Source organism: Streptopelia decaocto, assembly GCF_964273445.1.
Source record: "Streptopelia decaocto genome assembly, chromosome: 3".
Classification (NCBI taxonomy): Eukaryota; Metazoa; Chordata; class Aves; order Columbiformes; family Columbidae; genus Streptopelia; species Streptopelia decaocto.
This window is the reverse complement of record NC_138656.1, coordinates 94,885,513-94,902,147: the sequence shown is the minus strand read 5'-3', so window position 1 is coordinate 94,902,147 and position 16,635 is coordinate 94,885,513. Positions and strand designations below refer to the sequence as shown.

The window sequence follows — 16,635 nt, the reverse complement described above, 5'->3', positions numbered from 1 at the left end:
TACAGAAGGCAGGCCATTATCTTCTGTAGGTGACGGCTTAACTGTAATCCATTTAACTCGTTTGCAGAGTCCCATCTCCTTTATAAATAAAACATGGTGTGGCAGCTTAAAAAGATGGAATCCACAGTGGCTGTGTAAGGTCCAGACCAAGGCACAGAAAAACTCTTGGGGTGAGGGAAATAAGTTAGATCCAGAACAGTAAAAATAATAAACCAGCCCTTTACTTTTTTGGCAGTAGCTATAAATAACCTTGATCCGAAAGGCAGCTTATCCTCCTCTTGTACCAGGCTTGTCCGTGGTGCCTCCACAAGTTCCACAGGAAAACATCCCTTTCGAACAGCCAAGCCAACGCGTCCTTCGAGCAGACACTCGGAAAACAAACGTTTTAGACCGATTCTCCCAATACGATCCCGGAGAGCTGTGTAAGGCAACTGCAGAGCAGAGCGAGCGCGACCCCCGAAGGCACGGCAGGTTTACATTCAGCAGGTCCCGACTACAAGCCGCGGTCCGCGGGCTGCCCTCCCTCCTTCCTCCTCTTTTCTGAAGCGCAGCTGCGAGGAAGGAGGCGAGGGCGGGAGGAAACCCCTCAGGGAGCGCCGGCGCGCACCGCCCGCCCAGCCCGCCCCGCTCCCCCGCGGGCCGGCGCTGCCCTCCCAGCGCCGAGCTGTGAGGAACGCCCCGCTTCGCTGTTCAGGCAACATCTGCTGCCGGCCCACCCGCTCCCGCAGCGCCGCTCTGGGGGCTCCCCCGCTGCCTCCTCGTCTCCTCCCGCGCCCTCAGTGCTGGCGCAGGGTTGTGCCGGTGCAGTGCGGCGGGCGGCGGTGACGCGCTGGGCAGCCGGCTGAGGCGGGAGCGCGGCGGGGCGCTGCCCCGGGGCCGGCACTGCCCGAGCGAGAGGGCAGGCCGGGCGGGCCCGGTGAGGTGAGGCCACAGCGCTCCCGCCGGCTCTTTCCCCAGAGAAACTCTGGTCAGGACACGCATTGCTTTTAACCACCGCCCGCACCCAGCACCCCGTCTGGTAAAGCCTTCATTTAAATAGACGCTTCCACACAAAAGTTAAACTGAAAGTATATCTGTGTATTGTTTTTAAAATCCCACAAACTAGTCTTCAGTGACATGCGAAGAAAGACAGTGAGTCCAATTTTGATTCTCTCTCCGTTCTCACCTCCTGGCTCTGAGGCAGCACCCAGACATCCCCTCCCACTGAAACAAGCGTTAAAATGTTGGGGGAAAAAAGTATTGATCCTTGGAAAACTTTTTTTTTTTTTTACGGGACTTAGACTTAACGACAAAAGCAGCCTAACAGGACAAAGATTCAAGTTTTGGACATTTGCATCTTTTAAATACTGTTCAGCATTTTGTACCTACACTTCTAGTTCATCCTCATGTAGGCGAAGGGGTGGGAGACTCAGAGGTACCTCACCAGCACTATGAAGCTGCACCACAGAAACCATACACCGAATGACCAGGGCCATCAGTCACAGTGACAATTCAGACCTCAGTGTAAGGACAGCATATGGCAATTAGTGATAAAACTTAACACGGAACATTAACTGCCATCAGCTGGAGCTTTCTGAGTTAAGCAACAAGCAGGATACACTGTATGCAAGAAATATACCACACTTCTTGTTTAGTGATTTACTTGATATGCAGTCAGCTACATATCACAGAATCATAAAAAGTCCTGAGTTAGAAAAGACCCACAAGGAACATTCAGTCCAACTCCATATAATGATCCTTCCACAGGTTCACCTATGGATACCTTGTTATGACTTTTACCTCCTCTGGACAGTCAAGTTCGACCATCTTCTTGACACTCTAGCAGGGCCAAGGCCAACCCACCGGGGTCGATCTGAGGATCTCACTAAACCATTCAAACAGTAGTACTGAGGGGTGATGTGTACAAAGGGCAAGGACTTAATGCGAGCTTATGACCCAAACTTACTGGGAATTCCTCATTCACAGGGAAGAATTGCAATCCCAGATCCCCATCACTAATGGGGTTCAATGGAGCGGAGAAGGGCAGGCACAAGCTGAGCCACTCAGTGTAGCACGCGTGCAGCCCGGACGTCCGGGGCATCACAGACCTGTTATTGCTCAGTCTCGGGTGGCTGAACACTGCTTGTCCCTCTAAGAAGTTGGATGCCAACCGCTTGGGGTCACGTAACTAGTTTGCATACCAGAGTCTCGTTTGTTACTGGAATTAACCAAGGAAATCACTCCACCAACTAAGAACGGCCATGTGCCACCACCCCAAAAAAGAGGGGAACACATCCATTCCAACTATATACACAGCACTTCTGCAGCTGTCAGAGGCTCAGCGTCAGTGTAAGGCTGGCAGCACAAGCCTCAGCTTTGGCATGCAGGCAGGAGTCATTCCTCATCCCCAGCAAGCAGGAGGCTGTAGAGGAAGATGATGGCATGCTGGTGGTCCTGCTGAGTCTGCTGTGCCACCAGGTTGGGTGGAAGGCACAGGAGGAGGCTGGAGAACTAGGTGGTGATCATGGTGACACTGACATTGTTGTCTTCTGAGTATTTGAGTAGCACTCAGAGGAATTACATTAGGTACTGAAACATGCTGCAACGGCAACGAGGCAGCTGAAATATCACGTGGTGGCACAGCCAGCTGTTGTGCAACCAGATGAGGCACCACTGATACAGCTTGTACCAGATCACTGGCTCTGGCAGGGCCTTGAGGAAGATGAGGAACACTTCAGCCACAGAGTAGTTATTGCCCAGGATTGTCCTGGGGATACTGGTGTTCAGGCAGGCAATTATTTGCTCCAACTCTTCTTGCATGCTTGGAGCCTGGAACAGGTCCTCCTGGTGGCACGCATGCTTGAAGAAGTGGTTCACCAAGAGCCACCTGCAGTGGCACCCCACTTGCATCCTCACTGTCCAGGGAACCCATCTGCAGAACTGATTTCTCCTTTTCTAAGATGCTTTCTTCCCCCAGGTCAATGAGTTTGGCGACTGGAACTTCTCAGATTGGTCATCTCATTTGGCATAAGGCCTCCAGGAACGTGCCAAAGCAGCTGGGCAGGTAGGTCCTTCCCTCGGTCCAAGTGAAGTACAGGAATATCCTCAATTGTATCCTCACCAGAGTTCAGAAGGGTTACTGAGTCCTTACTAACATACCTGTCTGGGGAGATGTCTGTGCTCTCATCTGGCTCCAAGTAACCTTCACAAAGCTCAGCCCGAAGCCATGGCTTACAGTAGTGGCTTATCATTGAGCTTTGGGATGAAGAAGTGGCAGGTGACCTGCCCCTGATCTCGAACTTCTGCTTCTGCAGCTGACAGAAATTCACATTCTCAAACTCAAATTCTCTCCTGCTTATCTCCAGTGAAGGAAGAAATTCATTCTCCATTCTGTCCACCATACAAACAACATCTTCAAACAATTTTAGATACTTCTGCTCATCCACAACCTTTACCCTGATGTGGAAAAGTGCACTGACTGGCTTTTGGTCACTAGGCTTCAGGTCCATATGGCTACAATATGTATATGTGGGGGTGAATTTAATCTCTTGGTGAAACCTGCAAATGCTTTCTTATGAGTGCGCTGAATATTCAGCTGGTCATGTCAGCAATTTCTGAAGCTCATTCTTACTGATAAGATTTTTCACTTCACTGGCATCAGGGAGACAAAGCCTGTAGTTCAAGTCTCCTAGCCAGATGATATCATGTTTCATGATGTTAAGCTGAGGTACACTATCATCAGGGGTTACAAAACTAATCTGAGCACAGATATCCTTATAATCCTGGTTTCACCACTTGAAGTCCTCCACGTGAGTGACAAGGTGCAAACTGACAATGCAGAAAGTTGTGTTGTGGAACACAAACCCAACGGCCACGCCACCCTTGTTGCCCTTCTTCCCCATAATTCCTGTGCGCACAGACTTTGTAATGATCTCTCTGATATTGCTCAGCTGATCCTTCTTAGCCAATATTAGCAACATCATCCCAACAAGATGGGCCATTTGCAGTTTCTTACAATAAGCCTGAGGGTGCAGGGACTTCTCCACAGCAGCCAACCATTCTTGCTCCTTTGCAGAATCAAAATGCTAAATACTTTAGCATCAAAATATTAAAGTCAGGCGACACAAATTCTCTTTTCCTTTTCTCTGGTGAGCAGCCATAACATTAAAATTATGCCAAACAGACACTCACCTCTGGATTCTATAGCTGAGAACACATACTAGAATGGTAAAGAAGAGAAAAGCATTTTTTGGGATACTGTCATCTGTGGTTATTCTCACCCAAAACACCCACAAACAGATCCTTACTGAATTCAAACAGTGCTGCACCATTTTGTAGAGGAAACATAACTGAAATTGGTCTGTATTTGTTCAATAGCATAATGATTTTTATTATAATTTTAAACATATTTAGCATTTTTCACTGTATCTATTGAAGATTTTCATGTGACGCATCCGTCACTTTCAAATACAATACCTGAAAAAAAGTTTAAACACTTGCTTATTTTACCTTTGCTTTTCAACACTTCCAGTTTCTTACTGAGCACAAAGAGAAACCTCTGATGATTCTTTCAACATTATCTGCCTTCAAAGTGAAAATCGGAGGACAGACACCGGCTACACAACTAACATAAGCCAATTAAAATCTTAGTTCAAGCTCATTGGCAGGAACGCTCAGGCTAACTAAAAATTCCTATAAAGTCCAATTAGAAGGCAACCACTAATGACTACATCTACTTTTGTTCCAAAAATAAAAGCAAAAATCAAATGAACCATACATGTGCTGATGAAATCTGTAACAGTGCCATGTCAGTTTTACTAGGAATAATGCCTTTTAATGGCAGTATAAAGAATTGTGCAAAGGTTTCCAGAAGTAAAATAATTGAAGTTCTGGGGTTTTTCTTTCTCTATTTCAGAGAGAACCTAGCTGCAAATACTCCTCCTACCATGAACATCCCAGCACTGTGTGGCTATCCAAAACCAGGGTGTTCAGTTCAGCCCATTTGCACAATTCTTTTGTGTTCTGCTTTTGAAGAATGGTGGTGGACTCGGTGTACCTCAACAGACCTAATTCACTGAAATTTCCTTTTATACCAATCTACACATTAGGTACAGACTTTGGGGAAAATTGTCTAAGAAAGCTGAGTTAATTAGTAGTTGATTTTGTGTGTTTTATATTAATTAAGACAAATTCATCATTTGATTATACTTCCTGGAGTACTTTGTGAAGCAAGAGTCATGGTTCTACTTTCAAATGAACTCCACTGGAGATTTCCATTTACGGAAAGCAAACTTTATATCTGCATTGTAAATAGATATAGTTTAACACTGACAATGAATACTTTCAATTTAATACTCTATAGTGACTGGAATAAGTAGATTACAAAGTGGGAATATAAATAAACACATTTGTATACGTATATATAGAGATATAAAAATACAACTCAAAGCCTGTTTGTTTTTTTTTTTTTATAACTATGCATTTTAATGTCATGCCAAAAAGACGCATAAAGCTCTAACTCTTTGTACATAAAAATTGGTCAAACCACAAAAACCACCTCTGGCCCATTACAGGAGATCCTTCCCTGAAGACAGTGAAGATTTCATGTGACTACATCTATCTACCAAAGAAAAACTCTTTTGCTTTACTTTTGAGGAACAGAGGCTGATTGCACTTGACCACAGAAGTCAAAGCCATAAGGAGGTGGCCTGTAGTTTCGCGGCCACAGCCACATTTTCAGGTTGTGTGTGTTTGCGTACGTGCACAAACATATGAGCAAACACACCATGAGTGGAGCAGGATCTGGGGGAGCCAATCTCCCCACAGTTTGCTGCCACAGGTAAAACTGCTCTCTGGAAGAGCAGAGAGTATGAACAGGTACATTTCCTACTGTAATTTTGCTGTGCCCCAGTAGCACTCACAGTGAGTATCAGGAGAGCAATCATTGATCCTGATACTCCTGCTATCAGTATCCCTTTGTGACCCACCACCCTCACCTAGTAAAATTTCCCATTTTGGTCTTCCTATTTCCTTTCTTCAGAGGCTCCCCACCCTGCTGCTCTATTCCTGCATTTGCTCTTCACTTAAACAATCCCTTCACCTTTTCATAATTTTTCACCTCATGTTTAATGGTATTGTGTTTTCACTCATAAGCAAAAGCATGGCCTGAAATAGTTGCTCCAAGCAAACATATTTCTAAGCTTACAAACATCTACAATCCTGGAGTAGGCTTCTGGACATCGTACAATCACTGTTCTCCTTTACACCTCTGCAGGTTTTTTGGTCTTTTGACTCTTTGGCTGCAGGGACACTCTCCCCACAGATCTGCACAGACCAGGGAAGGCTCTCACTCCAAAACTGTGCAGCTGGTGTGTCTTGTCCAATGCCCTGATGAAGCACAATACTGAGACAATGCACAGGGAACTCTATTCTTCTCTTGTCTGCTCATCAGGCTATTTCACTCTTAAAGTGTTGTTCTTTGTAGCCATAAATAAATAAATAAATGCACTTATATAGCAACAAAGACTTAAAGCTGCATCTAATGTTTGAAAATGCAAGAAATGTGGCAAAATCAGAGATCACAAATGGGCTACAACTGAAATCCTGTACAGTCAGCATAAGCAAGAGCAATCCCAGCAGGCGCTTTTGCTATTTTCCAATATCCAAAGTGTTTTTCTAACCATATACAAAGAAAAGCCATTTGTTTCTCTTTTAAATTGAGATAGACTTGTTAGGACAGACTGGCCTACAATTTTAATCCTCTCAGTCTAATGGAATCTCCTCATAATGTAACTATTTGTTCAACATTTTTGTCTCTATTTATGCATTCTGAAAGATCATCAAAACTCACAGTCACTTGCATCCAAAATTCCCACATTAAAATTTTCGAGTTTAGTTTCCCTTTCTAATACGGTTTAAACAAGCAAAATGCACCCTCTGTTGGGCCAAGTCTGTAATGACATTTTTCCAAGGTCATTTTTTTAATAGCATGGTTTATCAAATCCTGTTATGAAGGTTTATTTTTATGATTAACTGCGAACTAATGTACAAGTCATACAAACATTTGAATCAAAATTAAACTGAAATGAAACCAAAGCAGCACAGAATATTCAGTGCTACTATAGAGCCATTAGGAGATTTATGATCTTTTTCAAACACTGCTTACATCTGTAAGATTTATATATGTGTCCAGTGAGCATTGGAAATTCATTTATTTATTGTAACCTAAAACAAGCAAATATCTGTATTTTATTTTGACACCAAAGCACAAGTAACACTCACTGTCACTGTAATGCATTTTTTTTCGAGTTGGACAAGGATTGCTAACTGGCATATTAAAAAAGCTACGCACAGAAGCTACAAAGTCCCTTTGGGATAAGGATGATGCAGATATATTCCCAATATACAAGGCAACTTATTTTACCTGGTTTCTTCTTCCCAGGATGTTTCTAGGTAAGGGTGGGATTCAGTGAGGTAAAACTGGCCAGTGTATTAGAACAGAAAACAGCAAAAGGTAAGGTCTTAAACCTACATATGCTGAAGCCTATACCCACGTGAAAAAAACTAAACTACTTAGGTGAGCAAAGTGAACATGGGCCAGTATGTGAACACCGGAGTCTAAAATTCACACCGCAGTGAAGAAGAAAGTTTATGTAACACATGGACATAGAGATAATACACGGTTCTCAAAAACACAAAAGGTAGAGGGATCGCATAAGGAAACGAGATGGTGAAGAGGGAACTGGGGTACAGTAATTGTAAGCAGGGATACAAATTACTCATGTCTGCCAAGCTGCAGCCAAGGAAAACTCTGGAGCACGAGACAATATCCCATTTAAAACAGAAAAAAGCACACAGGTGGAATGGACTGCCGTGAAGCAAGACTCCTCCAAGGTCAGTAATTACTGAATCCCTTTCACAACGATATTTAGCAAAACTGCAGTGTGGTAAAATACTTTATGTAGTAAGAAAGAACTCTTCCTACCTTGAATGTATCCAGCTGCTGATTAATAGTCTCTGTTTCCATTCCAACAGGACCTTGTGACTCTTCATGTTCTTCAGCTCTCCCAAGCAGACTGGAAAATTCTTTCAGCTTACTGTAAAAATCCTCAACACGGCTAACAGTACTCTCCACTTGATCTTCCCTGGCTTTTGCTCTGTCTAGTAGCTTGTTGCACTGTTTGTTTAAAGCTTCCAAGTCTCTTTTTATACCAACAAGATCAGGAGAAGCTTCAGCTTCTGTGGCTAGCATCATTTTACAGTTTTTATTAGCATTTTCATTATTCATTATAAGATCCTCCAGCTTTTTCAGGAAACATTTAATGTCCTCTCTCTGTGACTGCAGTACCTTGAGATCTCTCCCCACTGGAGCCATGCTATCAAGTTCATCATCGAACTCTGCAAACTGAGAGAACATCTCTCGGATGCTGTTTTGGAAATGGCCGATTCCCTGAAGTTTTGTCTCTAAGAAGGAGCATCTATCTTCAACCTGCTGGTTCACTGCAGTGTATTCTTGCTCCAAAGATTCAGCTTGGAGCAAAAGGTCAGAAACACCTGCTGAATCAGAAGCCTCTACCACCAGATCTTGGGCAAGCCTTTTTGCTAAATCAACATGAGGCTTTAAAGCCTGCAAGGCTTTCTGCTGGGCCTGCATCATCGTCAGGTGTTTGCTACTGAATGACTGAGGTCCAAGTGAGTCATGAGCTTCCAGATGCTCTTTGGTACTTCTAAGCTGTTTTTCAGTTTCCCTGGTTGATTCCTGAAACTGTTTCAGCCTTTGTGCCGTATTTTCCAAGCACTCTCTCTTCTTATGCAGCTGTTCTGTAACCACATTCACTTTCTGATTCAGTACCTTAGTTTCTTCTTGAACTATTTCTTTATCTGTTTGACTTGCACTGAGCAAACTTTCAGCAGTATTATTTAATAGCTCCACTATCCCATGGTGTTTATCCAGGTCCTTCTGCCAGGCCCTCACCTGAACAATAGAATTCTCTATTTCAATAGGGTTTATGCCAACTTTTAATTCACACAGGTTGCTTTGACACTTCTCTATCCACGGCTGCAGGTTTTCTACATGCTGTTTGTATTTGAGGGCTTTCTCCAGACAATCTGTTAATTTATCTTGCCTTTCTTTTACCTGATTATTCATTTCATCCCAGTTACTTCTGAGTGTGGCAATTTGGGATTGTAGCGCTGCTTTGTCAGCTCCCTGAGTCTTCTGTAAGATACTTTCTCCTTCTGCAACAATTCTTTCATATGAACTAATCTGATCAGTAATGGTCTTCTTAAAATCTTTCTGTTCTTCAATTAGTGACTGCAAGACATCAAGTTTGGCTGATACAGGACGAGCCTGGTTTAGCTCTTCTTTCTTTTTGCATAGCCAGGTCTGGAAGTCCTTAGACATTTGCTGGAACTGATGAGATGTGGCATAGACCGACTGAAGTTGTTGAACATGGTTATCTACAAAAGAGAAGACAGCACAGAGGCTCATTATCAGAACCTGCTAGTATTCAGTGAAGAAATAATAATACTGATTTTATTATGAATGATCATTAATGTAAGGAAAGCTGTTCCTTACAATGAACGCAGTTGGATATGAATCAAATGAAGGGAGCTTATCCAAACTGTGCCTACATGAACCCCCCCATTCAGGCAGATTTTGTGGATAAAATACATGTAGTTGTGTTTCATGATATTACAAAGCGTAAACACAGGGAATATTAAGTAATCTAGCCTAGCAGTGTCTAACTCATGACATGCAGGCAATATGTGTTCTTCGGGAGATCCTTTGAAGTTTCTGGTGACCAGAGGAAATAAAAAAGCTAAAACTGAGGCTGTTAGGGCAAACAAAGTATGATATTGCTTGCAATGTATTACTTGCTCAGATCTGTTCTTCACAGGGTAATGGAAGGCTGCAGGCTACCAGCCCCCTTCTGTCACAGGCAGTTTTATACAATTACAACTGTGTTTTATCAAGCCATTAACTAGTGTTTGCCTAAAAATTACAATTTTGGGTTACACTCTGCACCTCTGTAGTTAGGTAGCTCAATGAACAGCATCTTCTTTTGGTATTCTAATTCAGTGAAGAGGCACCTGAAGCAGCCCTGCTGTTGTGCTTCAAGTTGTCTCCCAAACTGTTTGCTAGAGATCCCAAGTACTGTTTTTACCTTTTCAAGGTATGCGGCCTCCCTTAAATTCTAACGCACAACTGCTTGGGGGTTGGACTGGATAGAGAGCTGGCATGAGGCTCAGCTCACTCAACATGTCTATAAAGGCAAACGACACTACCACGCTTTACTTTATGGCTTAGCTACTATTTTTCTTTAAATAAATACTAACCTGATTTTTGCTCAATATCCTTATACAATTTTAAGATGCCATCTAACTGTCTTGTAAGTTCTGCTTTCAAATACTCTTCTTCAACCAGTGCTGACAGCTCTTCACAAAGAGCTTGAGCTGCATTTATGTTCTTCATTTCCTGTTCTATTTCCTCCTTCATTTCTCGAGCAATTTCCAGTTGTTGTTTCACAGCATCAGGTTGTGTACTCACAGCCAGGCTGCTGCTTAGTTTGCTATCCAAGGCACTTAATTTATCGGACAGACTTCTGAGCAGACTTTGATACTCTGTGCTTTTTACAATGGCTTGGTCAATTCGGTCACATCTGTGCCTCAGCTGGCCAGTTAGACTGTCCCATTTTTGTGCCACGGCTGCCAGTTGCTCTTTTACAATTTCATGGGAGGGTGGATGTTCACCAGGTCTCTTCAGAATCCCTTCACCAGCCATAGTTAACTGCTCGTATTGTGGCTTTCTAGTGTCAAACTCTTGGAGCAGAATCTAGAAAGAAAGAACATTTTTAAAGGCATTTACCTCATGGAAAAAAAAGCAAAGTGCTTCTGACAAAAATCATGTAGAATTTGTGGCAGTTAAGTTCTCTTATTGAGTAATCGATCTCAGAGTTTAAAAGCCAGTGAAATAATTGCGTCTTCTACCCTTCTAAACTGTGCTGTTTCCAACTGTTTCCATCAAAGAACAAGAAAAAATGAGGTTAATTTACACATCGTCTAATGGAAATTCAAACAGCAGATATAAACAAACAATGGATCCTGTTAATACTACAGTAATTAAGTAACCATACCAAGTAAAATAATCACTGTTTAGTTTCAAGCAGTGTCTTCTATCCTAGGCAGTTTCGATAAGTATACCTTCTTTGAAGTTCGATCTTAAGATATTCTGACATAATATTGCAATGTATTATTATAGCAGAGAAAATATTTGGATAATTCACAAAATGACAGAATGTGTACTGTAAGACCTTTAAAGTTTATATCACTGATTTCCAGGTTGCTTGATTTTGGGGTTTGTTTGTTTGTTTGTTTGTTTGGGTTTTTTTGACAGTAAGTCACAGTGCTTGCAGAAGAAGGGACAAATATAATGGTTTTACTCTACAGAACATTCCAACCCCTTTCTTTTCCAGTCAGTTAGGTTTAACTTTTAAGGACTGTTAAGTAATACATTATAGTCTTACGCCAGCTGTCTAGATTTTTGAAGCACTTACAAACTAATATTGTCATTTTCACGTAGTGCTACAACATAGATCATGTTTTAAACACTTCATTTTAATCAATATTGATATGCCAGCTTTAATAATATTTTTGCAAAATAAAAGTTATTTTTCATCACAGTTTAAAATAACTGGCAGCAATAGAAATGTTTGAAATTAAAGTTTCTAGTTTCTGCGACTCTGATTTAACTTTTGTTTCCTTTGGCTGCAGTTTGCTGTACTTCTGCAAGTAAACCACTCCACCTTTTCATTAGACTTTGTCTTCTGTCTTCCACACTATTGGCCCCATATGTATTCACAGTACTGCATTTAATTTGCCTTCATATTCTTATTATGGTACAGTCAAGTTAATAAAATCTCTAAAAGGTAGTTCTACAGCATAGATTGTATATAAGGACTGACCCTAAAACGTTACATACACACTCAAATTAATAAAACTTCAAAAGAACATTTTCATTCAAATACAGAGAAACCACAGTGCGGTCAAAACAAATAAACAAACAAAATGTATCAGGGGATTGGTATCTCCTCAACATTTTCCTTTAGCTGTTCTGATCTCTCTTCACTCTTACAAACATTTTTTCTTGTAATTACCACAGTCAAGTATGACTTAAGCTGATGTTTGCTGAAAACAAATGTAATGGCTCACACTAACTGTGCTGTACTCTATCTAGATGCAAAGTAGTATTTGCCAATAGCAAAAAAGCAGAAGAAACTTAAATCAATAATGCACGTGGGCATGACTCACCTGAACCTGTTGCTTTTGTGTATTCAGCATATTAGGATCAATTGACAGCGGTCCCAGCACGCTGACCATTAGCTCCTTTTCTACAAGCCAGTGCTTTAGCTGAGCTTCTGCTGTTTGGAACTGGGTCAGGTAATTTGAAGACTCCTCCAGTTTTTGTTGTCTCTCAGATGTAACTTGATTGAGCTCTTTCCATTTGGAATCTAACAATGATAATGTTAACATATTGCATGCACGTTCTAGCAGATGGGTTGTCAGACAGCAGACTATATATGAAACATAAACAGAGCTCTCTAATAAGGCTTCTTGCTGATTAACTCCAGACGCCTTATTGCAGTGACTCGGCAAATGCATCTTTTAACAGTCAGATCCATAGACACTTGGATGAAGATCTGCAGCTCAGCACAGCCATGTCCAGAATTTTTAGAGAAATGAATATATAACATGTGATAGCATTGTAGTAGTATATTACTAAATGAAATAGCACCAAATTTAGGCTCTGGTCTCTAATGAAATAAAAGCCAAAGGGTTGTACTCAGTTTCAACTCAGGTGCCTGATTTAGATAGACAAATCTTTCTGCTTATTCAGTAAATAAGAACAGATACCTTTCCAAGGATGTGCAAAAGCCCTAATTTAGGCTTCTACTCTGAACAGCCCTCTGAAGGAGCAAACTTCTTTCAAATGTCTGTACTAGGAGCCTGTGGAGATTAACTGCCGCATTTAGACATCTAAACCAGGCACCTAATGACAGGCAAGGAGAACACTTCTGTACATAGGTATTTCAAAAGTGCAGCGTGAGTCCAGGTTCACACCTAGGCCAATCTATAGTCTCTTCTACTCGTAGTAAGCAGCTTCCAGAGCAGCCATTGAGTCTTGTAACCTTGTAACTCTTGTAACCTCCCCCTTCCCACTGCAATACTCTCGGTGCTCACTCAGCCAGCTCTGATGTTTTGCTAACTCTCTTTGCCCCCGAATTTCATCCACGTTTTTTTCAGTTTCTTCTGCCACTTCTCTGTCTTTGACCTCCGCTCATTCTGTTAATTCCCTCTCAACACTTCACAAGTTCTCTTGGAGACCTTACCTGTCAGAGTTTCACTTACAAACAGGACAGCTCAGAAAAATTCACAGCTTTAAAATTACTGTTGGTGTAGCTACAGAAATACCTATCAGTATGAAGCAAGACTGACCTATGATTTATTTAAAATATGACAAACCTAAGAAGAATTTTTAAAAGCTAATGACAATTATGCACTGCAGTACCTCAAAATCTATTGTCCAAATATAGTAATTTGCAATTTTTTTGGCAACATTTATAGAAACAGTTTTAGAAAATTACAAAAGGCCACCAAAACCACAAAATAACAAAACCCACTAGTGCACAGGAAAAAAGCATGCACAAGAGCATTACCAACAACTCAAACTGTTCTACATATTAAATCAGAATTAACTTAATTTGTTATAATTTGTAAGAAGAACAACACATGTATCTGGAGTAGTAACTGATCAGTCAAATCAAGCACACCGTTTAAAAAGACAAAGCCCTCTCAGACGGGGTGTCAAGCTGTAGTCTCTCTCAATTGCACTGATACAAATTCAAAGCTCATGGACATCAGTGGAATTACTCCAGATCTAGTCTCCTGTAAAAGGAGTTACTTCCACAGAATGTAAAGGGTAGGAGGGAGCAAGATATTAAAAATACTAGTGATTGCAAATATATTTAAAGACTCATAATAAAACAACTTCCAAATCAGTCTGAGTTGTAATACAGCTTTACTTAAGTACCTATTTTATCCAACATTTGTCTCCACTTGGGTGCCTCAGGAGAGTCAGGGTTCTTCTCCAACAGTTCTGTCACTTTGTCCTTTAGTTCCTGCACTTTATTCGCACTTTGCTTCAATTCTGTTTCAAAAAGCTGAAAATTCAAGTGATAAAACAAATATATATGTAAGAGAAAATAAAAAATAGTAAAGTATAAAGATTGAAGGCCATAATACTGAGATGCCAAGCATGAAGATAAGCAATAAGTATCTAACACTTACATACTACTTTTCTACTATAAATCTCAAAACACATTGTAATGGCTTATGTTGCTGGTCAATTTTCTTTGGAAGACATAACCAGACAGATTTAAACTACATTACTAATAACAATTTTTATTAAATTTGAAAAAGTGACAGAACCAGAAGAATTCAAATAAATAACATCCACGAGGTCCCATCATAGCCACATATACTTGGAATCTGTTCTTGTACAGAAGGCGAATTGACTAACGCACAGAACAGCCCACAGTAGAAGCAACCCAGCTAGTACCAATGGAGGAGCGTGGTGTAGCCACATTTGCCTCCCTAGAAGTCTTGCTATCACAGGCAGACTGTTTGTTGTAGATCATGTAGAACTATAAAGGGCAGCATAGCTTAAAGTGTAAACCTAGCAGAAGACTGAGATGACCCAGCAATTCCTCAGTCATGCTGTTCTTACAAACAAAACTGAACGGTCATTATGCCTGGCAAAGGGCTCTTACATGAATATTCTTAAGTAACAAAGCTCGCCCTGTGGAGCTGCATTTTAATTATCCAAAACCCACTAAAATAAACACTGAACAACACTGTGCTTGATTTAGAACTTTTAGTAAAAGGTCCAACTGCATCAGAAGGACGACTCTTGCCTGAGCACTCAGTTTTCCAGCTATATGTGAATATTCTTCCACGACTACACTGGGGGTAAGATGGTCATGTTAGCTTTGCACATTCTTTGTTAAAAAATAAGAAACTAGTTTTCTTCCACATGTAGTCTGCGTTTTAGGACTGAAGGTTATCCAAGCCTGAGGAAAGTCAGTAGCTGTTCAAGTTAATTTTTAAGGGTGACCCATCAAATATAAAAGTAACTCAGTTGAATCAATTTCTGTTCTTGTTTATACACAATCACAGGCAAGGAAAGAATTTTCCCTATCTATTACATTTCCCCTTATAGAAGAACCTTTACATGTGCAAACATTGCCCTTCACTGCTAGAGAAGCATGTATCTCTGATGCTGAAACAGTACAGAAGCTTACTGCTGATTCAGTGGTTTTCTCATATCAGCTTAAAAGCGGGGAAGAGGCTGTTGTGCAGCTATATAAGTTAACAAGCATGACAAAGCTGCTGAAGAGAAACACTGCCTTGGAACAGGCATAAGCTGCTGCAGCTGCAGAGACCAGGCGGTCTGTGGAGTGTCAGTGGAGTGATCAGCTGCAGAAACAGCTTTTGGATAGATATAGCCCTCCAGATCTCACAAGCAATCCAGTATATATCTCTAAAGCACTAAGGAAATAAAAAAAGTTTATTGCATGATCAATACAGCCTCACCTATTTAAACTGGCCACCAAAATTATTATTTTCTGACCCGCACAACTCCCTCTCTCTGACACAGTGGCCCTTTTACTCCACTGACACAGTCTGCCAGATTTGCTCTAAGTCTGACTGGCATGCTTACTAGGATCATTTAAATACTCTCTGCAGCAGTAAGCTAGGCTGAGATACCAATTGTTCAAACAGAATTTACCCAATAACTGCAAGAAAGAGTATTTTTTTGAAGGCACAAAATACCTTATGTTGCTCAACTTGGGCTTTAACTGCTTCACTATCAGTCGGAGCAGCTTCCCAATCTGATGCAGTTTTGTCCATTTTTTGCAACCACTGCATCATTGAGGTCGATTCTTCCTGAATATTCTGCATTTTTGAAAGCATACTTTCTAGTTCTGAAATCTTTTCCTTCAGTAAAATTCCCAAATCTTCATAACTGTGATTTACATCAGACATGGCTTGTTGAACAGCTGTCAGTTCTGTAAAAGGAGAGATGCAAATGTCTGATAGAGGTTACAAGCCCTTCAAACAATACTTAAGACTTCAAGAACTACAAAACAGTACTCAGAGTTACAATACCTAATAGTTCCCCAAATAAGAAGTCACTAAACGTGTTAGAGTTATTTCCAGTTAACTTTAAACATGGTAACACTACATCTGAATGACCCAGTATAAGTTCCTATTTGCTTTATATTTCACAGAATTAATTACTTTAATACACACAGGTACACAAATACCACGTATACCTTACAATCCTTCCACCCACTGTTATTTTAGTATTTTAAGGAACAATTCTGTGACAAGAGTTACTTATATGACAGCCTAACATTACGGCAACAATATTTTGTTTACATTTATGTACCATTATAAACATGTTTTATCACTGAGAGAGCATAACAGGCAGACTGGGTACCAGACAGGCTGTAGTTCAGGAGAACAGACACTGAACACTGGGGACATGGTACACGGCGATCCATACGCACATATGAACTGCCTATGTAAGCTCCT

The 16,635-nt window shown here is 41.1% G+C and overlaps 1 protein-coding gene and 1 pseudogene across 23 annotated transcripts in view; both read right to left on the bottom strand.

Moving 5' to 3' along the window:
* DST (dystonin) overlaps positions 1-16,635 on the bottom strand; it is a 306,806-nt gene that overhangs the window by 71,579 nt on the left and 218,592 nt on the right. For all 22 annotated transcript variants that reach the window (XR_014183507.1, XM_082047199.1, XM_082047216.1 and 19 more), the window contains 5 exons: positions 15,871-16,106; positions 14,069-14,198; positions 12,289-12,488; positions 10,318-10,813; positions 7,964-9,438 (listed from right to left, as the gene is read on the bottom strand). Coding sequence is in view for 21 of the 22 variants with exons in the window: in XM_082047199.1 (XP_081903325.1) it covers positions 7,964-9,438; positions 10,318-10,813; positions 12,289-12,488; positions 14,069-14,198; positions 15,871-16,106 (2,537 nt within the window). In the remaining variant the exon portion in view is untranslated. The remainder of the gene's footprint in view (positions 1-7,963; positions 9,439-10,317; positions 10,814-12,288; positions 12,489-14,068; positions 14,199-15,870; positions 16,107-16,635) is intronic.
* LOC309437562 (inositol polyphosphate 5-phosphatase OCRL-like) lies at positions 2,557-3,980 on the bottom strand (annotated as a pseudogene). The gene has a single exon. The product of its transcript is annotated as an inositol polyphosphate 5-phosphatase OCRL-like (transcript).